The sequence below is a fragment of the Cydia pomonella genome, chromosome 1, assembly GCF_033807575.1.
Source record: "Cydia pomonella isolate Wapato2018A chromosome 1, ilCydPomo1, whole genome shotgun sequence".
NCBI classification, from domain to species: domain Eukaryota; kingdom Metazoa; phylum Arthropoda; class Insecta; order Lepidoptera; family Tortricidae; genus Cydia; species Cydia pomonella.
The window spans coordinates 7,985,002-8,011,170 of NC_084703.1; the positions used below are offsets into that span (position 1 = coordinate 7,985,002).

The 26,169-nt window shown below is 37.9% G+C and overlaps 2 protein-coding genes across 3 annotated transcripts in view; one reads left to right on the forward strand and one right to left on the reverse strand.

Annotated features, from left to right (window-relative positions):
* Window positions 1-13,440, reverse strand: part of LOC133527027 (discoidin domain-containing receptor tyrosine kinase B-like) — a 103,800-nt gene extending 90,360 nt beyond the window's left edge. Inside the window, exon 1 of one of the 2 annotated variants that reach the window (XM_061863943.1) lies at window positions 13,241-13,440. The gene's annotated coding sequence lies outside the window, so the exon portion shown is untranslated. The remainder of the gene's footprint in view (window positions 1-13,240) is intronic. The other variant, XM_061864131.1, reaches the window with a different exon arrangement.
* A 661-nt stretch (window positions 13,441-14,101) lies between these two features.
* On the forward strand, window positions 14,102-25,071 carry LOC133527837 (ubiquitin-conjugating enzyme E2-22 kDa). Its single transcript, XM_061865059.1, has 3 exons — window positions 14,102-14,268; window positions 18,967-19,119; window positions 21,709-25,071. The coding sequence occupies exons 1-3, from the start codon at window positions 14,206-14,208 to the stop codon at window positions 22,090-22,092; spliced, it is 600 nt and encodes a 199-aa protein (XP_061721043.1). The 5' UTR covers window positions 14,102-14,205; the 3' UTR covers window positions 22,093-25,071.
* The last annotated feature ends 1,098 nt before the right edge of the window (window positions 25,072-26,169 follow it).

Sequence of the window (26,169 nt, forward strand, 5' to 3'; positions counted from 1 at the left end):
ACTCAATCTCCCGAAATGTGGAAAGAAAATGAAGATTTTCTACAAGGCCAAGACCGAGTTAAGAATTTACGAGTAGTAAATGATACAGCCGAAAGAGGTGTTAAGTTGTTTGAAGAGTATAACCGGCTGCTTACTAAAGACGAAGAAGAGAAACAATTCTTACTTCAAGTGGTTGAAAAAAACCGGAAAATTGTACCCACCCAGGCAACGAAAAAGTCACTTGTAAATGTAGTTTTTGATTAAGTAAAAGTACTATTAATTACTAATAACTTGTGCAATAATTTTTGAAATATGAATGTTATTACTTATTTTCATTTAATAAAAAAATAATTTTTGATGGTATTTTGTTTTTTTCTGCTTTTTCTAGGTAAAACAAAACAAGTATATTTTTCGCTAAAATTTCAATATTTGACTTTCGATGAGCACCATCTTCCCATTAAGTTATAAAGCTGAAATTTTATGAATATGTTTTTATATGTGTATGTAACAAAATTAGGAGGTGGCGTGAACAATAGGAAAAAAAAAATTTTCCCCATACTAGCGTGGACCACCCTAACAGACAGGCAGACACCCAGACAGACGGACAGACTTTGGCGTCAAACATATAAAAGCCTTATTTTAGCGTCGGGAGTTAAAAGTAGCATCGAGACCATAACGCTCACGTTAAGGTGGGCTCCGCGGTCCCGAGCGCGCATATCGCTCATGTGCTCAGTGAGTGTGAGAGAACACGAATCTACTGGGCCTTAACAGGCCATAAAGTGCTCCAATGCGGACAGACGTTTAACTTTGATCCCCTGCTGCACGCCAGTGGCCTGCTTCCGTTAACACGCAGATAGCAATCAAACGACGGTATCCCTGTGCCTCCCTCTGCTAATCACGGTTTTGCATTACGATACTAAGCGATCATAATCACAGCAGTATCAAAATGGATGGCGTCCGTTACTACATCAATATCCCCGTGGTTGTCGTGTGATATTACAACTCTGTGAACTCCGTTCCAGTTTACGGCTATGATATTTAAAGCAGTGTTTGTACTCAGTGAAATCCGCGCGGGCGATTTACAGCTACTTACCTACGCGGTACCATATTCATTACCCAGCGGCAAAGAGCTATTTTAATATCTACCCCCGGGTCCGTACCTCAGGCTTTATTGAGACAAGTTACGATGCGGAAGAAAGGTAATTGCAGACGGCTATGCTAGTTCTTCAAGTATAGTGCTACCTCTTAATTCGTAACATCAATGCGTAATTGGAGTTCAAAGTTTTACTAGTAGCTATCTACTTAAAAACCTGAAGCTACTACACCTATGCAGAGTAGAGAAGCCGCACGAATATATCAGCTTTGTAAAAAAATATAGTTAACGTGGGAAATAGACTCTTCACTCAGACTCAGTTCTAATCTTACTTCTAATAGCTGTAGATATAGTTCCGCATGTGTCCAAGTTGTTATAAAATGGGCTTCTGGTCCTGATTTAGCATGTTTGTTCTTTACATATATGTTTCCGAATCAAACAGTTGAGTAGTGCTAAACTCCTCTCAAAACTCGGGCTGCGAGCAATATTCCTCCCACTGCGCGTTCCATTATCTGTTTGAGTTTGAAAAACACGCCCCCACTGCTCCCCGCTTTTCATCAATGTGTCTTGCCCCTTACGCCTCTAACAAAGAGCCTTGTCACATATAATAGAGCACTTTGACATTATTGCCGTCTACCTTCGTGTTGTCCCGGCTGGTCGACGTTTGCGTGATCAAAAAACGGTAAACGAGATATAACTATAGCGTGAACCGGTAAGCCTCGCTTTCTGTTTATGGTACTGTTTGCTGTTTACCACAGGTTGACAATCTGGGCCAAGTTTTATGTAATATTTCAGATTTTATTATAATTTTCATGAACGGATAATTTCCTTTTTGCAATAGTAGTCGTTTCTTGACCAATGCTCGATATTTGATTGATTTTACATCGACGTTCCTGATTACGGCGTGGATGCTGGTTTAATTATCCCCTTAATTAACCTAAGTCCGCTTTGTATACGTACCTACTTGTATGATTAATTATGTTTGGCCAGAGATTAAAGTGTTTGAAATATTAATAGGCATCGGAGTTTTTATCGCAGGGTAAGACGTTAGCGAGCTATGGAGTAGAAATAAGCAATTAAATTCAACTTATAATCCTACTCATTCTCATTCACTTATTTAATTTTACAACCCAAGACAAGAATAGAGAAGCGCTGGTGGCATAGCGGTAAGAGCGTGCGACTTGCAATCCGGAGGTCGCGGGTTCAAACCCCGGCTCGTACCAATGAGTTTTTCGGAACTTATGTGCGAAATATCATTTGATATTTACCAGTTGCTTTTCGGTGAAGGAAAACATCGTGAGGAAACCGGACTAATTCTAACAAGGCCTAGTTTCAGATGGCAGTCGCTTTCGTAAAAACTAGTGCCTACGCCAAATCTTGAGATTAGTTGTCAAGTGGACCCCAGGCTCCCATGAGCCGTGGCAAAGTGCCGGGACAACGCGAGGAAGAAGAAGAACCCAAGACAAGAATGTTGACGAGTTTGTAAACGATCCTTTAATTTTGCCTTTCGGGACATAAATATTACAAATAAGAAGAATGACCACTTTTTGTATTGATTAATTTATATTAGTTTTATCTTTTTTTTAAAGAAATATAATATAATCAATACAAAAATTTACATTAATCTCATTTGTAATATTTATACATTCAAAGACAAAATTGAAAAATCGTTTATAAACTCGTTGTCCTTGATTATAAAATTACGTATTCCTTGTTTCGTATCACTCGTATTCCTTGATTATAAAATTACTGATTAATTAGAATTAGATGAATGAGTATGAGTATGTGACAAAATTTTATTGATAATTTCAACTCCATAGCTCGCTAACGTCTAACCGTACGATAAAAACTCCTAAATATTATCGTTTCAGAACGCTAAATTATAGAATTAAACGCCGATTTTAACTTTCATAACAAAATAACAAACAGTTCTGGTTCCGCGGCATGGGGGGGGGGGGGGGGGGGGATTAAGAAGAGCGGCATTTCATTGTTAGCCAGTACCTTAATAATTTGTTAAATGAAATTAATTCACGCCAAGAATTACGAAAGTAAGGCAGGAGGAAGATGACGCAGATAACAACTCATCTTCGTTTGAGCCATTATTAAATGTTACTTTTCTTCGTTTTAAACAGTATAACGAATACTTAAATATCATTTCGAGATATGCTTAAAGATATAGGAGCCAACGTGACGATAAATTATCTACTTGGTGTTATTTTTTCTAATCAGGTTAAGTCTCAAATGCAATCAACATCCATCTGTATTATACATTCAGGCTCGATCGAGCTGCACATTGCAGAGCCTACTTAGGCGTGATAGCGTAGCGTAATATATGGGATGGATGGCAGGAGGATGACAGTAATGAAATTAAAGATACATTTTACTATCATTTGATTTGTTGTCCGACCTATGTCAACATATTTGTTTTATCATAATAATAATTAACGCATGGCAGCTTGTAGCGAGTTGTTGGGGAGTAGCGACTAGCGACCCCACGTACGCGAATGCTCCCGGGGAGTTCTGTCACCCGAAGGGTGGGTGAGGGTGAGACAGGAATCTCTGTCTCTGGGTTGCCTTGGCTGACAGTCTCGCGAGATTTGCGTTCTCGAAGGTAGATGAGGAAACATATTCGTAAGTGACGAGTTAGTTAAAGTCCAGTCCAGTGACACCTCTCTACCCTCAGCCTTCACACCGTTGTTAATCATTGTACCTGAGGAATTAGCCGCCTTGTTTACACTTGCCCTCCTCGAGCTCAGAATAAAAGATGAGCTTAGCCACACGCTGGTCGCTCATCCGCGAAATGTGACCGCACCACTGAACTGACTGCGACAAGACTCGTCGAAACTGTACATGAACTGTTGCATGCTTTCCGGAGACTCAGTCACAAAGCACAAGTCGTCAGCATGCATGATCTCTGTCATCACTGCGCATGAGACTTTTGTGCGTGTTTTAAGTCTGGCCAGGTTGAAAATGTTGCCGTCAATGCTAGCGGACGCGAACACCTTCAGAGCTTGTGAGTAAGAGTAAGACTTCCCCGACTATGACCGAAAAACACAATGCGAACATTTCGAACAGAGTGGGTGCTAGGACACAACCTTGCTTCATCCCGCACGTAATGGGGAAGAAGTCCGATTCATTGTACGTCGTCAAAAGCAACGCAGCACTCCATGTCGTCATGCAGGAGTCTAACTAGCCTTAAAAACTTCTCCGTACATCCAAGCTTGCTCGAACTATCCAGAGGGCTTTACGAGGCACGCTGTCAAATGCCTTCTCGAGGTCAACAAAGCGGAGAAACAGTTGACGACCTTGCTTGCTTTTCTCAGGTCAAGCAAAGGTTATAGTTGATTTTTAAACAATGTCAAGTAATGCAGAAGAATTATAAAACAGATCCAAAGTTATAATTTTCCGCTAATTTAAATTTTCTTATATCCTGCTTATATTATACATATATATTTTATTTTTATACTACGTCGGCCGCAAACAAGCATACATACATCCCGCCTGCTGGTAAGCCGTCTTCGTAGCCTATGTAGTAGAGTTACATGCGCGTTGCCGACCCTAACACTTCGCACCCTCCTTGAGCTCTGGCAACCTTGCTCACCGGCAGGAACACAACACTATGAGTAGGGGTCTAGTGTTATTTGGCTGCGGTTTTCTGTAAGGTGAAAGTAATTCCCCAGTTGGGTTCTGCTCTAAATCTGGAATGACATCCGCTGTGCTGTCATGCTGTGCCCTACCACACAAAGCGAGATAACATTCACAGTGCCCATACCTCTCTTTTGGACGTAGTTTAAGGGCACACCCGGGTCCATTATATTACACACAACTGTTGGTAACGCCACTATTAGTAATCAATTAAACTTTGCATAAAGACCAAACGGCTTGTTCGCTTATAATTAATCGAATCATATAGATTAGGTGCACTGTTGAATCGAAAGCAGTGGCAGCAGCTCAACAACCCCTCTTACATGATCAACTGATCACATGCATGAGTATGTCCGATGTGATTAATGTTCAGCGTGGTACGCATGCCTTCATAATGCACCTTGATTCAATTTGAGATAATAGTTACACAATGACACATGCACGCAGATCCTGGGAACATAATTAGAGATTAATTAACACAATGAGACGAAGTGAATCGTCGATATGCCACAGTTAGATCAAAGGCTAAATCAGAATCCCATGTGGTATGGCGTATCAATGGCCCTATGCCAAAGGGGCTGTGTAATACCTGACGTCAATACCGTATTGTATAAAGCACTTCAAACGCCAGGTACTGGAATAAACATTCCATATCGTGAATGCCAAGCGAATATAGACTGTGAGGATTGGGATTTGTAAAGCACTGAATATATTTCCAATTTTATAGCTAGTTCACCCGCCGTTTACGTTATAAGAATTGATGTTACCTCCAAGTTTGTGGGACAGGACATGATTGTATGTACAGCAGGATTGGCGGGTATGCGAAATACATGTATGTTATACCTGTGTAACGCTCACAAATCAACGGTTATGGTATTTTTCGTACAGTAACATCTTTATACAAATGTCCTGTTCTGGAAAACTATGATTACTGCCGGAAATATTAGTATGAAACTATCATTTTAGTCAATGATCAGAGGGCATTAACTAGGAATTTCATGTTCAGAAATTCTCACAAGTACTTATAAAAATCTACTTGCATATCTCGCCATTAAAAGGAAGAAAGAGAATGTAAGAACCTATTCTCTAACCACATTGTTGTGTCAAGGTCTTCGTTATTGTTAATCCCATGCGAGATGTGAGTTGCACTCGTTACAAGTGGTGTTCCAGGTACGCTGCTATAAACCAACAATACGTCTCTCTCTACCTAACAGGGCGGGATAGAAAAGGACGGTGGCAACGGGTATTCTGCGAATATATGGAGCGCCTTAATTGGGGAGTTTTTCGAGTGTATAAATAGGGCTTTGTCAATGTTTAAAATTAGACAAGCTGGCGCAATTATTTGAGCATTAGGTTTGCGTTTCTACGCTGTTACATGATTTTACTTTTTAGACCAGATAGCACATGCAGCAGATGAGTGTACATTAATATCTTTAGAAGTTTAAGATGTAGAGAAAAAATTGCATTTCAATCAACATAATACTTGCCTTCTACGCGTTACTGAGTACGCATCAGCTTAGGAGGCCAAGTAAGTACCTATTGTTTTGTATAAATACTACAATCGAAATTATGTTTTTAGCATTGGTGTCGTCAAGAATTGATCTCATTTAGACATTTTATAATGTATAAATTACACATCGAAATCCAAGATAACTTGACTGCAGACATTTGAGTTTCAAACAGGACACTTTGCTGGTTTGTTTTTAACATCAGATTTACTCGTAAACAGTAGTTTTACCTTATCAACCTAAAGCCTAATTACTAATTATATTAGATTCGTTAGAAGGTTAAATCATTTTATACCAACGGGTTTGGCACAAGTGACATCCGGCTCGCTTTTCATTTAAAGTATGACTTATCATGAGTACGGGTTAAATTTGTGGGGACTCATTTCCATTTTGTCGTGATCGTGCGTTTGCGATATAATCGAACGAAAGGAAATGGTACTGGTCGTGATACGTCTACTATATCTATGTATAGGTACCTTCGTGATTACAATTAACTGCCCGAATACGATTACGAGTAAGTAACTATTTTATTTAATAAACATATTTTTTACGATCTTCTCTACTTGCCGTGGCTGCAGATAAAAAATAAGAAGTATTTTTAAACAAGCAATTTTTATAAAAAAAATACACTTACATATGTGGCAGACTTTCTTACATAAGCAAGAAAAATACAACCTAGCAAGGTTTCATTGTATGGAAGCTTTGTTGGGAAATAGAAAGCAGGGAAAGCCTATAATTTAGATACCTGCGAGGTGTTTTTGTAAGCGTAATAGCTTATGGTTGCACCGCGCAAAGGACGGCTTATGCGGGTGGTCAGGAGCCCATCCCTCGAACTAATATTATTAGCCCGAGAACTGTCTAACCATATGGGTTTCCATGTCCAGTCCAGTCCAATACCGTTTGAGAAATAGCCCCAGATTACACAACAAGTAGCTTTACACGACTGCCAAGAGTTAACATGTTTGCACATGGCGCTATTACCTATGTAAGTAGTTCTATACCTAGTTGAATGAAATGAAAATACATATGTAAGTACATATACCACCGACCGACCGACCGTTTGACGACCGGTTTGGCCTAGTGGGTAGTGACCCTGCCTACGAAGCTGATGGTCCCGGGTTCAAATCCTGGTAAGGGCATTTATTCGTGTGATGAGCATGGATATTTGTTCCTGAGTCATGGGTGTTTTCTATGTATTTAAGTATTTATAAATATTTATATATTATATATATCGTTGACTAAGTACCCTCAACACAAGCCTTATTGAGCTTACTGTGGGACTTAGTCAATTTGTGTAATAATGTCGTATAATATTTATTTTATTTATTTATTTATATACAACACATCTTAGACTTATCTAAGAATGTGAATCTATAGCCTGACAAGATTCTATTTGAACTTTGCCATGTTGATGATTTCTAGGTAGTGGTATTAATATTTACTGCAAGTAAAAAGATTATGAAAATGATCGAGTCACCGATGTAAACAAAAACAAAAATTTCGCCACATAATTTTACCACAAAAATGCTTTAACCACAAATAATTTGAATACAACAGAATATTTACATCAAAAAAAAAGGACGAAGGATTGCGTAGAATTACAATAAACAATGCTTTGAAATTCGACGTTCATATTTTATTTGACTATACATGACGTACGCACATTATTGCCATAGGTAAGCTGTTTGTAGGCGCGTATTATAATTATACCAAATGTAGCGAAACATACCGTGCGTGTAAGGTGTAAGGCAGTAATCAGTATCACACCGCACCGCACTTCGGAGCGGCGTCCGATGCTGCAGTTTTTAACTTTGTACTGTAGAATCTTGATTAGTCAGATTGGCTTAGCCTCTTCGTGCGAAGGTGCGAATCGCATGACGGTTCGCGCTTTCGGATGATTCAGATGCGGTGCGGGCCGCAGGGTATGCCGAACTGAGTTCTTTAGTACCGTACAAATTTTTGTTCATAAACGTTCGTCGTGCACCGCAGCTCCGGACGAAATTACGGAGCAAACCGTACCGTCGTCGCCACACGCGAAGTCGTCGCTCCGCACTTTGTAACGAAATGCGGCGGCAGTGTGATAACCGCCTAAGCGCGTAACACCAAAAGATCATACACGCGGAGAAAATAACGCTAAATGTGAAACCGCTCTATCTCAGGGCAAAATAGAATCTTGCCCGGCTTTTAAATGCATATCTAGGGTATTCCGGCCATGTTTACTATAGTGAAATCTTGTGGCTTGTAGACATGGACAGGCCTTTTATAATTCTCATCTTTTTTAAGGGTCATCAAAAATACTTTTTGATGAATTGAATATGTGACGCAGCTATACGTATTTTATACTAGGTGGATAGTTTAATATTTTTTACCCTTTTAGCAATTTAGTTCTCACTTTTCATTACTTATTTAAACTTTATATGGATAGATAGTTATGTAAAAGATTATTGGAAAATTACGCATAATTAATAAGTTCTTCGATACTCTTTGTCACCGGCAATGTGATATCGTCATTAATGACTACACTAGTCACTAGCCCTTTACCTCAGCGGTGGCAGCATGGTTCAATTTTTATCACTTGCCACTATACCCGTAACTTTCGCGCTTACATACTTGTCAGAACGTGACAACCATGGTGACAAATGATAAAGAGCCGACCATCTTAGCCCTACAGAACGTCACATTTAACTACTCATACTTAACGCGCAACATCCGTGCGCTCCAAGAAATAAACATATTAATAAAGGGAATACAATGGTCTCTTGATTCGCGTTATAATGCCCCTTATCATACACACTAAGTGATAGCAATCAAGGGCCCATTGTTCTGGACGTGTTAAGACTTAAGGCAAACTGCAGCTAAATGGCCGTAAAACGTGACACATTTAACAAGATCTTAAAGGGGAAAGATTTAATAAATGAGTGCCCATATGTCATAGGTGAGTTTACATAGAGTTCCATTAAATTGAATGTGGCATTAGGTTACCAAATTTGTCGCAACGGAATCGACTTAAGCCGGTCAGAAAAGACCTATGTATAGTCAGCAAAACTATTAGCTGAACGATCCTACATACTAATTTGTATGCTGATCTATCATAAACGCGGTGTAAACGTTTCTCTCCAGTTACAAGTGTAGGACTGGACCGAATGACGCAGCGCAGCATGAACTATAGTTCTAGCATCAAATGATGGTAACAATTTATGCGCTTTGACTTGCCTTTATTATATAGTTTTTTATCTAAGAGATTTGACGTCTGAAAAAGAGACTGGGTTTTCCCGAGGGTATACAGTATGGGGTTCTTCAAAAAAGGAGTGAACAAGTTTTTAAAGAGTCGGCAACGCGCATGTAACACCTCTAAAACTTTAGAGCGTCCATAGGCTAGGGCGACTGCTTACCATCAGGCGGGCCGTATGCTTGTTTGCCACTGACGTGGTATATAAAAAAAGACAAGAGATAATAGATAAATGAATGCGCTAAACTATCCAAAAAAATGTCTACGTGACAGTTTCTCCATATAACGAGTCATAGAGACCGTCATTCGACGTGAGAGGTATAGTTTCCAACTGAAGTTTCTATTTCTATTTCGGCAGGTTTTGGCATTAAATAGCAATTTTATTATGATTTTTTATTATTATTTCAATGCAAGTGTGCCAAGTGTGTCATTTTGTACGAGTCCCGAGATGTCTTTTGTGAGCTGTAGGCAAAGGCAAAACGTCCCACTTTGTTGCTTGCAACAAGGATGCCTTGTTAGGTTATTCGTATAAAGATGCAAGCAAATCTCGTCCTTGTGGCAAGCGACAAAGTGGGATGTTTTGGCCGCCGCGGTCACATATAAGGCCATTATCACACTGGCCGCGATTCGCACGTCGCTCCTATGTGTAAGCTAATAATGTGAAGCTTTGATTGTTAACACATTCACTCCCTCGAACCCGCCTAGTAACCGCTCTTTTAACTTTTGTTAACATGACAGACAACCCTACTCATGGATTGTTATTATAGGTAGTCATATAACAGGCTACGCCAAAGAGCCCATTTAGCCGGGCGGATAACGCCACGGCTAGCAGGGTTGACACCATCAAAGAAGTTTTAATTGTTAAGTATATTATTTGGAGGTAGGTAGAATATTTTATACGTCATGTCATGATCTAGAACATCACGAATCAGTCTTAACATAAAATAAGTTTTTTTAACCCCATTCGCTTCGGGGTATGGCTAAGTACAATTAAGAAAACTGAATGACAGTTTTTTTTTTTAAAGTATTTATAGCGTTATTCTAACACGGACATTATATTTAAAAATTCACCGAACAATTGAAAACTGACATATCAATAACATTTCCAATATCAATCGTCAGAGATAGTACTTGAGTTTAGTAGCAAATGTATAAATTCATACCAAACACTAATCAATATGTAAACAGACCTTAAGGCAAGTGTACACTCTCGTAGGAGCCTTATCAGATTGAAATAAATCATTGACTATTTCCAAAATGGAGTAAATTGGAGTACCGGTTTCTTTAAGAAAATTACTTAATTTAAGCTCAGGAAGGCACCCGTGAAATTAATGGACTTAAAGTATACAAGAAATGTAGAATATAACAGGAATACTGTCCTAAATTATGTTTTCTTTATTTGCTGTTTTTATTTACCTACTGCTATTATTTCACACACAATTGTAGGTGGCTTGGTGGCCACCCAGTACCAGCTTTGCACAGTTAAAGTTGCCATATGTCAGGATTTTCCCTGATGTATCAGGGCTTTTGGCCCTTAGTCAAAACTGCAGGAGACATGGCAAGTGTCACGGTTTTTAAAAAAACCTCAGCAATAGAAGCCAGCTTAGGTTGGAATTGGGCATAGCCTCCTGAGTCCCAGAGGCCTTTATAAAGGACAAATTTCAAAACATTATATTTAACATTCACTAAACAAGACATGGTTCCTAATTCAAAAACTAAACATCGTTTCTGGGATCCAAGAGGATAGGAAATTTTGTAAGCCACAGAGAGAAGAAATTGAATAATTGTCACTTGGACCAATTTCAGGGTAAAAAATAAGGACTAAAAGAAAATCCCTTGACAGAGTCATAGCTGCGTTTTAACCAATCTACAATGGGATTGGCCAGCATTATTTGTAACCATAAAGACTTTTTTACCACACCAGCTTGTAAGGGCTTTCTTGATTGTTCAAAAACGAAAACGAGAGTTGCATTTTATCCACATGTGTGGCTAAGTATTAAATGCAAATTTTGAGTTGTTTCCTTATATTGGCTGGTAGAATTGACTTTTAAATGATGAATTTTAATGATAAATATTTTATAACATTCATTTGGATTTGATTTTGTTTGATGGTTTAGAGTTAGTTCCTTGCGTTGCTGTGGTGAATAATTTTGTGATTCACTTGGTGGCAAAATTTGTTTAACCCTTTTGCCTTGAAACCCTCGCAACATTCAAGATTCCACTTTTCGAACCACTCACTACGCTCATGATTAAATTTTAAAATGTTCACTTGCTCGGGTATCAATATTAGCATGAGCGGTTAAACAACAACTGCCCCCTTGGGTTACATTCTAAGTATAAATTACCATACCCATGAAGGAAAGAATAACAAATAAAATAAAAATTGACTTTCGCATTTGACAATTTCACTGGTGCTTATCCTTGTAAGTTCTTAAAATATAGTTTCAACCTTTTATTAAGTAATAGATTAAACTGATTTGATTTCATCCAACAAAAGGATTTACAAGGATAAATATCAAAAAATATGGACTATTAGTTTTATTCATTCATTGAATACATGATGGGCATAAGATTTCAGTCCCAAAAAATTATTCAAAACACATTAATGACTGGATTATAGTTTTAATAGCCAGATTTTGTTTTTCTATTTATATTAATGAATACATATGTGACCAAAACCGGCAAAACACCCCATATTCGCTATTGTTGCTTGCAATAAGGTTGCCTTGACAGGTTATTTGTAGGTTAATTTTGTTCTCGTGGCAAGCAACAAAGTAGGATGTTTCACCGGTTTCAGTCACATGTAATCAAATCACATAAGGTGTGTGGTCAAATGTAATTCACTTCAGAGTGTCAGATTATTTTGAAAATGGATTATCTGCTATTGTATAGCATTATGGGTAATTTTAGGAATTATCAATATGAGTGTTTCAGAGTTATCTAAATACACCTTAATTTATATTAATAAAAAAAGAGAGTTTGACAAGACCTTCTTATGAGAAGTCTATTAATAATAATTTATCTGTTAAAATTATGATTGTATACTAAATAACATCCAAAATACATTAAGATGTATTCGGTTAATATCGAAAATCCCGAAAATCATTAAATATCACTCATATTGTAATAAGAGTCTTTTTGGAATTATTTGCCACTATTTAGTGTTTTTTTTTTTTGTGAATGGGTTTTGGAAATGAGTAGCAAATTGTAAATCAACTAACTAAACCATTGCAGCAGCAGCTTTTAAATTAATAAATATATCTACTTACATTTAATGAAAATCATGTCTTATTGGACAGCATAGAAATGTTAATACTATGATTATGACTAACATAAATTAACAGTGAGTAAACCAACTGCTAATAAAAATTGCAAACAATAAGTGCATTTAATGAAATTCTGACAAATTATATTATAACATTCCGTGTAGAAATACCGTGAACTTTTTATAAATAAAAGCGAAGTTACGAAAGCCCAATAAAGTTAAAAGATCACAATAACAACAATGTTTAGAATAACAATAAAACAATGACATCCCATAAGAAATATTCCCATTCGGTTAACGTTACGCTCAATCCCAGGAAAATAATATATTCACCACCAGATGAGCAATAGCGAGCCGAGCAAGCGGAACAAGGGCTCGCTTCATTTATTTATGTTACACCAAGTACTAAATCAAACAAAGGATGCATTATAAATCAAAACAAAGTAACAACTATCTCTGGTGGCTTGTGGTCACCATACACATAACATACAGTGAGGTAAATAAAAAGCCAAGTAACGCACCTTCGAGGGCCAGGTACATAGGTGGAACCCGGTGACATGAGGAGTACATTAACATAACTCTGTCCTTACACAGTCCGAATCACTAGCCATAACATAGTTATTTTAACACTAAAATATTCCCGGAAGCTATTACCGACCAATAAACACCATTTTACTTAGACTTTTATTAATAAATCTTCAAAATAAAGATTCACTGAATGAAATAAAATATATACACCACCATCCAATTTCAATCGACCATAGCATAAAGCCTTGCGTGCGTTTCTGAAGACTGATGAGAAATTTAGCTTTTGTCTATGGATGACTTGAGACGAATAAAAGAAAGCAAGAGCGCAAGTCCGCACACAGTCAGCTTCGTAATTGTTGTCTATTCCCGGAAATACCTTTACTCATTCTTAGCTTACTCCGTGCTTATCAAAGAATATAAGTGCTTATCAAAGAATATAATACTCACTAGGTGCTTATTCAATAGAAAATTATCACTAAATTGTGAAATCTAATGATTTTAAATTGTATTGTAACTAGGACTAAGTAAATATTTTTATAATATTTGGAAGAAAATTGATCCTATAATAATTGTACAAATTTAACCAATGGCAAAAAACGTATGAATGGAAAACTAGCATAATATGTTTATTAAAGTCGGCATGCCATTTCCGTCAGTGGAAAAGGGCGGCAAATAAAAAAAAACTAGGCACGCAAGGTTATCGTTGCAAAAAAAATCTGAATTTCGCGCCATTTTCTACTGAAAAAGTTGTTTCACCGGCTCTAAATGTATAATTTTTATACATCTGCTTTAATTTGATTCCACAACTATTCGTCTTTATTTGATTTGAGTAGAAAGACTCGTGTGATTAGTTAGTATGATGGCAACCCTAATCTAAATAGCCATCCTTATTTTGTTGTCTTTCAAAAACCCTACTAAATTTTAGTTCATTCAGTGATTTTTATTAGTGGTTTCAATAATGGCCAATATATCAGCCAAACGAATTAAGAGAGAATTCAAAGAAATCATGAAAAGTGAAGAGGTGAGAGATAGAATTCGATAACGTCATCAATTGTTAGCAATAATAACCTCATGGAAGCAATTACTTGCAGTTTTGTTGTGTCGTATTTTAGCGAGAATACTGAGCTATTGGAGGTCAAAGTGCTTCGTAATATGCTGCGAATGTCTCTCTATTTAATGCCTTGACTATTTCGTACCTTTATGTGGCTTTTGCTAAATTTGCTTGAAAAACAATTTACAAATTTTTAGATCCTCTTACTAAAGTATTATCTTAATATCTATATAATCTCTTTAATTCTTAATTAATTTACCCTGATAATTAATTTGCGGCGAATTATATTGTAGGCAATCTTACAGAAAGTGCAAAGTTACATTTATGGGCTTAATCTTAAATAATTTGAGAATCATTATAACAAACAGCTGTTGTTGAGTACCTCAAAAATGGCCTTATGTATATTTGTATACTTTAGTAAAATGGCGTTAATTAAGAAATCAAGTTTAATTTAAATCATCATAAAAGTAAACATTTTTAAATACTGGAGATAATTTATAAGAAAAGTCATTATATTTTCATTTATGATAATACATAAACAACTATGTTTACTGCAATGTAACAAATCATTGCTAATGTTGGATAGCAATGACTGACATTATAAGCAATGTTTTGTACTAAAAAAATTAAATTAAATGTTATCAATATCTAAATTATGTAAGTATTAAAACCTGAAAATGAAAAGACAACATGTTCAGTAGAGTGTTCTATATGTTTTTACTAATCCATAATTTTAGTAGCCCCTAATGCATTGTCCGAGAATTTTTTAGCATGTCTTAGCCTATTCAGGTTAGCGTATTGGATTAACTTCACAACTTGGGTGAGGTATTCAAAATTACATCTTTTTATTACTGTGAAACCAAGAGTGTGTAGGAAATTTTGACCACCTTGCCTGCTTTGCAGTCATTCACCAAAACTGGTATGAGCTGCTTAAATTAAGGACTGAAAGCATCTTTATGTATAAACAATTGTGCTACAAAGAGAAAGTTTACTTAATTAAATGTAATCATTGCATGAAACTTGTATCAATATCATAAGTAAACTAAAACAATATGTATATCATTCACACGGCAATTGATGTCAATTGTTAACAATTTGATAATCAACCATTTCAAAATTTAAAAAAAGATATGACTGATAAGATCAGGGAAGTTTTTGCACAATTTGAAACCATTTATCCATAAAAACTCTAAAGAAGGGGTCAATAAATTTCTCCGCCTTTGTCATATCCTCATGGCTAAGGTATGCAACGACTGTGGACACTCTTCATCAGTGATCTCCAAGCCACTCTATCTTGGGCCCAGATTATGCTAGCCTGTTATGTGCCTTTTGTGTCTGACATTATTCTGTCTGCTCAACGCATGGCCATAGCCATCCCTAGTCTTCCTTGCTATGCGTTAATAAACAAAACTGTTAAGTATACAGTCATTGATAATCTTAAACAAAATGAAGGCTTATAAGACCCCACATTTAAAAAACTACTATGTGGAAGTGCTTCTAGTCCCTAAAGCACAAGCAAATTGGTAGCCAAAGGGGTTACCAATTCCTTTCTCCAGGGCTCCGGTTTTTAAAATAAAATGAGTAAATGAGTTTCTACTTGAGTTTATTCAATCAGAAAAACAATAATATAGCTTGGTGGCCTGGACCCCTGCCCTAAAGGAATTAAAGTTTTGAGCAACAGCTTCAAATTGAATCAATATTAGTATTTGGAAAACAAAGAGACCTAGACTGATCATTCCGCTTGTTGGACATCACATATATAATCAAGGAATTTGATTTTTGTGCCACTTTTTACCTTGTCACTGTGGCAATCAATATGAAAGCCATTAAGGATCTCCTATTGTCACTGATATGGTAAAAAGAGTCACAGAAATCAAATTCATTGTCCTTAATGATCATACATAAGTGTGAAGCATGCCTCAATTATCAATAAGGATTCAGGAATATTCTCTACATATAATCACTTTGAAACTTTGAATTAAAAGTCTGAACACTAAGTATAGCTAGTAAAATAAAGCTGACCTTGTTATACTGGACATTGTCGGTGCCAAAGAAATGATGATCCATTATTCTTTTCCTTTGTGCAAAGTAAATAACTTCATCATTAAAATTACTTTTGTTACACATGTTGTTAGAATGTGTTAAGATTGAAGAAAAACTTGTACGAGTACAAATTTACTTGTACACATTTGTATCTTTTTAGTTTGTATTTTGCTGCAGTTTTGGGTGTGCTTGTTCTGTTAATGTTGTATTGCATCTTTGTAAACTATAATAGGCCCATAAAATGGGCCGATGATATAATAACCACAGCGGGAAAATGTTGGATGCATATGGCAAAGGACAGAGGAAGGTGGAAAGGAATGGAGGAGGCTTTTACCCTCAGAGGGGCCACATAACAAAGATGGACGAAATAGATGTAAATTAGAAAAACATTGCCAAACTTGTTAAGTGGAAAAAAAGCTTTAATAATAATAATAATAAACTAAAATAGTGCCTAGTTACTTCGGAGACAGATCAGATGGAATAACATGGTGTATACCAAAGTCTACAGCATATTGAACTAGCAACATGGTAGCCTCTATATCCTATTGACGAGGGGTCGTCCGTTAGAGATTTTAAGGTTGCTCATGGAAAATTAAGATCTAATTTAATAGATATTACTTTAATTTTCGACACCTGTGAAACTCAGGGAAAATATTAAATGATGATAACACAATTGTTTAATCACTTATTAATAGGCCAGGCAACAAATGCTCAAAAAAAGTAATAGAATACAATTTTTGACTTCGTAACTTTGTTTGGACCAGTTAAGAGGTAAACATCAAAAATCCCTGCCCGTAGCCCTTGAGCCGGGGGGAGAGGGGGGATTGAAGGCCAATTTTTTGGTTTTTTACTTATATCTTGGAAACTTTGTGTCTTAGCGACATGATTACTTACACAAAACGAAAGCTAATTCAATTTGCTACAAGTTTTATTCAGTTAAGTTTTTAGATACATTGTAGTTTTTGAGATATCCGCTCTCAATTTTATCTTGAATCTACATCAGTGAAGCTGCTAATCTGTGTTCGGTATCGTTTTCGTATAAATCGGGGGTGCTGAATTCATTTACGGTATCACATTGACACCATTCCGTGGGCATACGGCCAGGGACTTTTGATATGTTCACCTACTTACTAAGCTAAACAAAAATACCTTCTTGTAGCTTGGCCTATAATAGGAACGAAAAATTTAAAGATATGATAATTCGTCAAAGGTTGCTTATCTACTCTGAATTAATGTATAAAGTATTATAGATTATATTATATGAGCATCTTTTTCGATGTCGGTTAAAAATAAAAGTCATTTAATCAAAACAATGATGTTACATTTTCAGTCATATGTATTCTCTTTTGGCTGTCTCTTTGTTTACTCTCACTGATGGCATTGTGCCAAAAAAGTGAAAGTTTTCATGAGGGATGTGCATAATGCGGTCATTGCGAATTTATTCTGATATTAAATGTAGTTTTCAAGCGTACCATACGGTCACGTTATAAACGCGGGCAATGGAGAGGCCCATGCTTGGAGTTTCCCTGCGTGATCAAATCAGAAATGATGAGATCCGCAGGAGAACCAAGGTAACTGACATGGCCTTCATCATCGCCAAACTTAAATGGCAGTGGGCGGGGCACATCGTTCGAAGAACCGATGGCCGCTGGGGCAAAAAGGTTCTTGAGTGGCGACCGCGTACCACAAGGTGGAACGACCATCTGGTGAAGGTCGCCGGAAACCGCTGGATGCTGGTAGCGCAGGATCGGACGTTGTGGAGATCCTTGGGAAAGGCCTTCATCCAGCAGTGGACTTCTTTTGGCTGAAGATGACGATAAAACACTTGCAGCAAGCTTACGTCTCAGCCACGAAATGCACGTTCGGCTATGACGGCTATACATTGGTCTTAACAAATGGTCCATGGCCTTCGAGTCATAATATGCTCAAATAGGGTTGGGATGATAAAACATACTTACCTACACCAATTGGTTACACCGCGCGTTAGTGAAAGAACGAACGTTATAACATGCCATGTCATACGCGAAACGATGTAGCTACAGAGAGGTACCCCCCTGCATATAAATTTTGTATGCAGGGGGGTCGCTTTTGCTCCCTGTTGGATAGCATGTTCTCTTTCTCAAGTTGTCACTTTCAAGTCTGTGTCCCATTAGCGCTCGGAGCAATCGAGAGCCTGGTGCATTTTAAATATTAAGTGATGTACAATGTACAGTCAGTCAGTCAGTTTTAAACTTTTAGCTTAGCATATCGATACCTGCAATTTCTAATCATAATATCATTAATATCAAATCAGATGTTGAAGTAAACATTATCCTTGAAGACTCATCCTTGAAGTAAACATTATTCATAAAGAGCGTTAGTCCTTTCATTATCTATTTGCATACCTCTTTCATTTGTCCGTCTTGCAACTGTAGTTAAAAATTAGACTGACAATAATTAAAATACATTTTATTATAAAAACGATTTTAAATATTAAATCACACAATGGACACGACTCATAGTAAGTTTCACTTGTCATCGAACCGGGGTATGGAAGGGCATGGTTGTAGGGTAAGGTAAGGTATATGTATACCAACACTAACTAAAACAAAGTATAGCTTTTACACAACTCTTTTGCATTTCCAGGTGGCCGGAGGTGCGATCACACTGGAGCTGGTGAACAACAGCTGGACGGAGCTACACGGCACCATCGCCGGGCCGCTCGACACGCCGTACGAGGGCGGCACCTTCCATCTAGAAATCAAAGTGCCTGAGACTTACCCATTCAATCCGCCCAAGGTACCTTTTCACATTCATTTGCTGCCTATACTAGGGTGAAAAATAGCTAAACGGAGCTGATCGCTTACCATGACTTCCGCTGTCACGCTCGACTTCATATGGCAAGCGTAAATCATGCGAAGCTTTTTTTTTTTTTTTTTTTTTTTTTTTTTTTTTTTTTTTTTTTTTTTTTTTTTTTTTTTTTTATACCGATAGGCAAGCGTTTGACCACGATCTCACCTGATGGTAAGTGATGACGCAGTCTACGGTGGAGCACGCTTACGTATGAGATACCTATTTACCCTAGCCTTGAAGAGACCCAGATTGTACTCATGCGGAAACACAGACTCGGGCAGGGCATTCCACTCCTTGGCAGTTCGCATAAGAAATGTTGAAGCAAAACGCTTCGTGCGTATTTGTGGAATACCTACCATGAAGCGGTGCCGGAGTGCCGATTGTCTGGTAGTCCGATGGTGAAATGGGGACGGAGGAATAAGGTTGTGCAGTTCCTCGGCACACTCTCCGAAATGTATCCTGTAAAAGATCGTTAAGCTGGCAACCTTGCGATGATGCTCCAGACTTTGGAGTCGAGCATTCGTCAGATCGTCATCATTAATGATTCTCTTGGCTCTCCTCTCAACTGACTCGAGTGCCTCAAGCTGTCCGGTAACATCTCCGGTCCGTTTCATACGCCATTTGAGAGGTATCCCCCATTTAAAGAACAAAGTGCCTGAGACTTGAGACTTTCTCGTTCCATTCATTATACTAGACCGAAAAATAGCTAGACGAAGTTAACCGCTCATGACTTGCGTTGTCACGCTCGACATCATATGGCATGTGCAAGTCATGCTAAGCTCTAAGCTATCTTGTAACATCTCCAGGGCGTTTAAAGCGCCATACGCGGGCGGCACCCTCGATCTAGAAATCAAGGTGCTTGAAACTTATTCGTTCAATCTGCCCAAGGTACTGTTTTACATTAGCGACGAATTATATATAAACGATGCTCTGTGGACATTTTTGACTAAGAAAAAACGACTACATTTATCTGACACATACAACTGAAAGTTTATCTCTTCTCCATAAATACTAGTATGGCCCGGCCTTAGCTTTTCAATATTACCCAAACCCAATACATCATTTCCCGCTTTAAAAAAAAGGTGTGATTGGTCAATAAAAGTAATGATTGCCAAAATTAAAATTATATTTGTCAAAACTCTTGTACGGCATTACAATATTTGACGTTGAAACATGCGCGAAGTACGGTTGAGACGCTCTTGGCACTATTCATTTGCGGCACCATGGGGTAATTTTTGAGCTTTAGTCAGACTTCTATAGTTAGTGCAATTCGCTGTTTCACAAGAATTTACTGACAAGCTGGCACCTTTCATCTGTGAGAGCTGCCTTTCGTCTAGAAATCGAGGTGCATGAAACTTACATGTTCAATCCACCTAAGGTTCTTTTGATATTCAATATATTTGAATCAATTGTCATAATATTGTGTGGGTGTGTGTGTTGTGTGTAAGTGACCTCAGCTAGGCTAGGACTACCGAAACAGCGACAAAACTCCCACTGACTTGTCTTACTATACATCCTCCAGACAGATTAAGTTAAACCTCTTTAATTGATCTTACTGCACGAAGCATCTTCCTAGTAGAATACTTCAGTTATAATTAATAATTCTAACATGAACACTATGATTTTCCTGGATTCTTAAGCTGCGACAGTTCATTCTTTACCGCCCCACCAGGATAAATAAGGCAAAGCCAAAAAATATTAAGACTCGTCATGGCCACTTATCTTCATTCCAAGGAAGGATTTATAATTATATGCTTGGTAAATCCTAAAGCTTAACCTTTTGAACGGCAAAAACACCTAAACTCGTCGTTACTATTCATGGCCGTGGCGTGCCCACCGCGTCAAGGACAACTATAGGTGTTATGGCGGACGCTGTCAAAGTAATTTATTACATTAGCTCCCTTGCGCCCGGGATCTTGGCGTTTGATTTGAGTGATGTTTGTGTTTATGACAAGGCGTTCAAAGGGTTAAATGACCGAGTCTCAGCCGTGGTGCTGACAACTTCAGAAGTACCTACCTCTTCTTCCATCCCTTTTCCCATTATTTAGGGTCGGGCCTCCTCACATATTTGCGCCAAAATGTTTTACCTTGGGTTGTTGATTCTGGCAGTTGGGCTTGTTTGAGGTCTCCTTTTATTTTAGAGTTTAGACCACCAGGTCGATGGTTTGCGGCCTTTGCCTCTATTATGTTCCAGTAGATTTAGCGCGATTTCTCCGATGTGCTGTTTAAGTAGGGTGACTACCTAATTTTTAAAATGGCTAACATGTCCACAAAACCAGAGGCGCATACTTTAGCAACACATACGTTACTGCAACGCTTACCAAGGCCTCTAAGCTTACTGTTGCTACAGTAGAAAGTGCTTCTAGATATTTGCCGTTTTCAAAATTATTTCGCGTCTGGTCGGGATACGTTAATATACTCTAGCCTTAAGTTGTATTCACCAATAGAAGTTCGCCAATATACTCGTTACATATTAACTCAAACCTAACACTAAACTTCTCAATCGTATTAACATTGTGTTTGTCTCAATTCCAGATACGTTTCATCACAAAAATCTGGCATCCTAACGTATCGTCCGTCACCGGCGCAATCTGCTTAGACATCCTGAAAGACCAGTGGGCCGCCGCGCTCACACTCCGCACCGTCCTCCTATCCATACAAGTACTGTTGTCCGCTGCAGAGCCCAACGACCCACAGGACGCGGTCGTCGCAAAACAATACCTAGAGAACCAACACCTCTTCAATGTCACCGCGAGACATTGGACCAACATCTACGCCGGCGGGCCCACCGCCATTCACGACTGCAACCAGAAAATACAAGTCCTCCTAGATATGGGTATAAACGAGGATCAGGCTAGGGTAGCGCTTTCCACCTATGATTGGAATCTCGAAAGAGCGACGGAACAGATATTTAGTTAGTGAGGTCCTTTAAGTTGTGTAAGGTCAGATGGGGAACGAAAGTCGAGTCTAGTGCTTTCTATGATTAGATTAATCGCTATGCTCTATGCACAGCTATGCTCATTTATGTAACTGGTCAGTGTCCTAAAGGTGAGAATCATCAAGATTTATAACGCCTTAGTCCGTTATATTAAAGATCTATTGATCGTACTAGGTCAGTAGTAGTGACAATTAGCTTCATGCACGAAATTTCATGCATTCAAAAAACCTTTACGTGTTTTAGGACTCATTTGTCTAACTAACTAACTATTGTGGCGCAGCGATCCAAAGAGGAGGGTCTGGGCCTCCAAAACGAGAGAACGCCACCTGTCCCGATCCTGTGCCACTTCCTGCCAGACCAGTCGGTCATCCCAAATAAGCTCTCTTGACACCCCGATCCTCACCCATCCTCAGTAAATGGCCGAACCAGCGAAGTCTGTGGCATTTTGTTTCGCCGATGATATTGGGTTCGGCCACTAACTCCTCGATTTCGGCATTCTTACAACGTGATAAGTTATTACTAAACTTAACCACAGAACCAAACACCTGTCTTTCCTGTTCCCGTTTTGAACTCAAATTTCTGATTCGGCACAAACCGCACATAGTTTCGGCATGTGCCTATATTAATATCAATAGGGTGACTGCTATAGTTTTTGGCTCCTCCATAGTAATTGGCCACTCCATAGTAAGGCAGAAAGAAACAAGGTAATAGAAGTCTTAAGAGTAGCCAATTACTATGGAGGAACCAATAATTATAGTAGTCACGCTAACACTCCCATCGGGTGCTGGAAATACAACGTTATTTTTAGTATGTCTCGAGTGCTACGTTGCTCCTCTGTATGGCCCAAATGAAAAAAGATAGATTATAATATAACACTTTCAATTCTCGGATTTAGTACACATGTTATTATCATAGTGTTAGTTCCGTTTAAATCACTAAAAGGAAGATGATTTAGAATAGTTCGATCAGATCAAATAGGTATTTAAGGTAAAAAAAGGAACAGTCGATCTCGGGTTATCTTTAGTTTAATGCATTAATATACTGATATTTTAAATTCAACTCTCTCGGCATCACTATCGGCAGCTTTTCCTTAATTTCCTTTTTTGGTGATAATTTATCAGTTTTATCACTGATTAATTACATAAAAATGTTATTAAAACATTTATTTTTCAATATCGTAAATTGCAGGTTTTAGTGCTGCAAAAGTATATTTTATTTTATCTTTATATTTTTTTTTATATTAATAAATTCATTATAGAATCTAGCTAGAACAATTACGCCACTATTTTTTATGAACTTGACCAATAAGGTTGACGAATATTTTAATGAACTCAAATCAATTATTTGAATTCCACTTTATTCAGCCGTAAAGTGAGAACGATGAAATACGAGTCACTCACTGAACCTCACTAAAGTCAGCGAGTGCGAGCGAAATGTCCATCTTAACAATTTTCGACTCGAGTTACACGTTTATTTTGGCTATACCCTTCTAAGGTCCGGGGTCCTGGCTATAAGTACTCATTTTATGAATTTTAAATCATATTAAATGGGAACAGAGTTGCATTTGTTTTGTTTCGTTCATTTTTCAAACAAAACGAAATCAACTATATTTCCTACACTATAGGTTCCATATTCAGGAGCATATGTCTGGGCTAGGAGGATACAATAATCGTTATGCTCTGACAAGGACCTTAGCGGCTGCCCTATCTTTATATATTTCTCTCTTCCCCTCTGTTTTTCATACCCCACCTGACCTTAACATGAAATTCACAAGTAATTTTTTGTAATGCTTAGCATTCGGTTAATGTTATTATATTATAATTTAGGTACAATATAGTACTAGATGGTTGGGTTTACGGTGCTGTCCGAGTCGTGGGCTGGCTTCCTCTTCACACATGTAGGGTATGAGCGAGACAACAACATTGCAACTCTTATATTTCGTTTTTATCAATATGTATTAGTTAGGTGTTTGCAGCGTATAACATATTCAGTGCGCAGTGTGCACTTACGTTAATCCATGATACACTTGTGCATCATGCCGCAGTGAATGTGTTTATGATTAGATAGAGGAATATGTTAACCCTGCCACTGCCAGCGTCGCGGACTAACACCTTGTACTTCTAAAGACACGATGACACGACAAAAGGGATAAGATTCGGCGTCTGGACACATCAATGTCCCGTGGCAGTGATAATGATAAGTAGACTACGGATGCGTAAATTTCGGAATGTTTCCAAGAAATTGGAAAATTTTCGAACATTTCAGGAAAAATTTCAAAGGAAATTTATTTTGTAAATTAAATATTTGGATTCCTATATAAAAATATGAACAGGTTCCAACATTGTGGAAACGTTCCGACGATACATCAGTAAAGTAGACAGTATATTTGTCCCCAATATGTTGTCTTGTGCATTGTCTATGTTCACATGTTGGCTGGTTACACACGACCCGTACAGATGCTTTCTATTTTTTTGAATACCACGCTGCGGTAGCTGCTATTTCTTATTTTTTTTATTTTGTTTAAATATTCGTATCTCGTGTTGATTTTTTACGAAGGTAATAAATATATACCAGAATCCCATAATTCCTTCAAAAGTAAACCAACGAGTAGAGTTTTATTACTTGTCACAAGCCTATCTAGGTTGAGCCAGAGTTGTGTTATTGATTACTTGAAGTTAATTGAATGGATTAAGATAATCAGTGAATTAATACTAGCAAATCCATTATACACTTTGAACAAGTGTCGGTTGGTTCGCGTGCAACCAGCTTGTACGTTTGTGTATTAGCACTCTTATAAATGTATAAATTGATTTACTATAAAATTATAGTTAAATTTGATTTGAGTTTAATTATAAGCGGACATATTAGTTAAAAACAATTCATTCATGTTATCCAAAATAAAAATGACTAAATAATTGAAGTACACAATTTTCTTTTCATTACATTATTTTAAAATTTTTTTCTTCCTGTTTGAGCACAAAATGAAGGTGTATTAAACCCAATAATAAACACAAATTTTTCCTTTGCTCTTTCGCCAAGAAGTCTTCCAATTTTTCATTGGTGTGGTACAGTCAAAATGTGCCAAAAATATGTATACACTACCTTAATATATGGGCAATAAAGTCGTGTATACATATTTTTGGCACTTTTTCGTATCGATATTTTCAGACGTGACCGTACCACCGATCCGGGTGCTAAAAAGATGGCCCACTCTGTCGTCTGCCATAGTGCCATACCCAAAAAAGATGTGAAACCTGGTGTCAGACCATAGATAATTTTGGATAGGTTAGCTTAGTTCTTGCAAAAACTCATTTTACCGTTCCTCACTGTCACCCAGGTTTGAGGTGTGTTATGTGCCCACTTGGTAGCCATTGTTATCTAACAGCAAAGAGAATTTGAAATAATGGTGATTTATCAAAGAAAACTTTGTAGTCACAGTAAATTTACTGCCATCTTTCGACACATAAAACTTTTAGAGCGCCATTTGACTTTGATCCTTATCCTTTCACTGATGTTTTTAATTTGTTAAATATCTAAAAGTGGCGGCATGTTTCGAGCGATGGCGCCACAACCTTTGGGTTATGCCCGGTAAGATGGCCTTAACCCCTGGAACGCCGAACCGACAAACGTACTTGTACCCGTCAAATGCCTAGTGCGGGATTCGTCCGATCCCCTCAAACGCCGGATAGGCTCGCGTAAGTACGTGCACCCGTTGACTGCCGCGACTTATACTGCATTGAAATGCAAGTGATATAAAACTCTATTTGTATGTGTTTAGATCTCAAAATTAAGTAAGAATATGCTAGAATAAATTTGGTGACTGATAAGGCACAAGGCAATTGAGACACTTTGTACAGATCCGGGACTAGGCAGTTGACGGGTACAAAAATTGAAGACCTGACAATTGACAGGACTGGTACGGATCAGGCACTAGGCGTCCCAAGTGTTAACGGCGGGCGGCGGTTATTACGGATGATCCGCATGCTCTTCGCGGGACTGTAGTCCCTGGGAGACGCAATGATGCCAATGTGCTTCATGAAGAAATCTTGGCGCCGAAG

Bases quoted from the DNA above. Each gene is read 5' to 3' on its own strand.
- LOC133527837 (XM_061865059.1), top strand. From the start codon at position 14,206: ATGGCCAATATATCAGCCAAACGAATTAAGAGAGAATTCAAAGAAATC. The intron at 14,269-18,966 runs GTGAGAGATAGA...TTGCATTTCCAG, and splicing joins AAATCATGAAAAGTGAAGAG to GTGGCCGGAGGTGCGATCAC. The intron at 19,120-21,708 runs GTACCTTTTCAC...TCTCAATTCCAG, and splicing joins ACCCATTCAATCCGCCCAAG to ATACGTTTCATCACAAAAAT.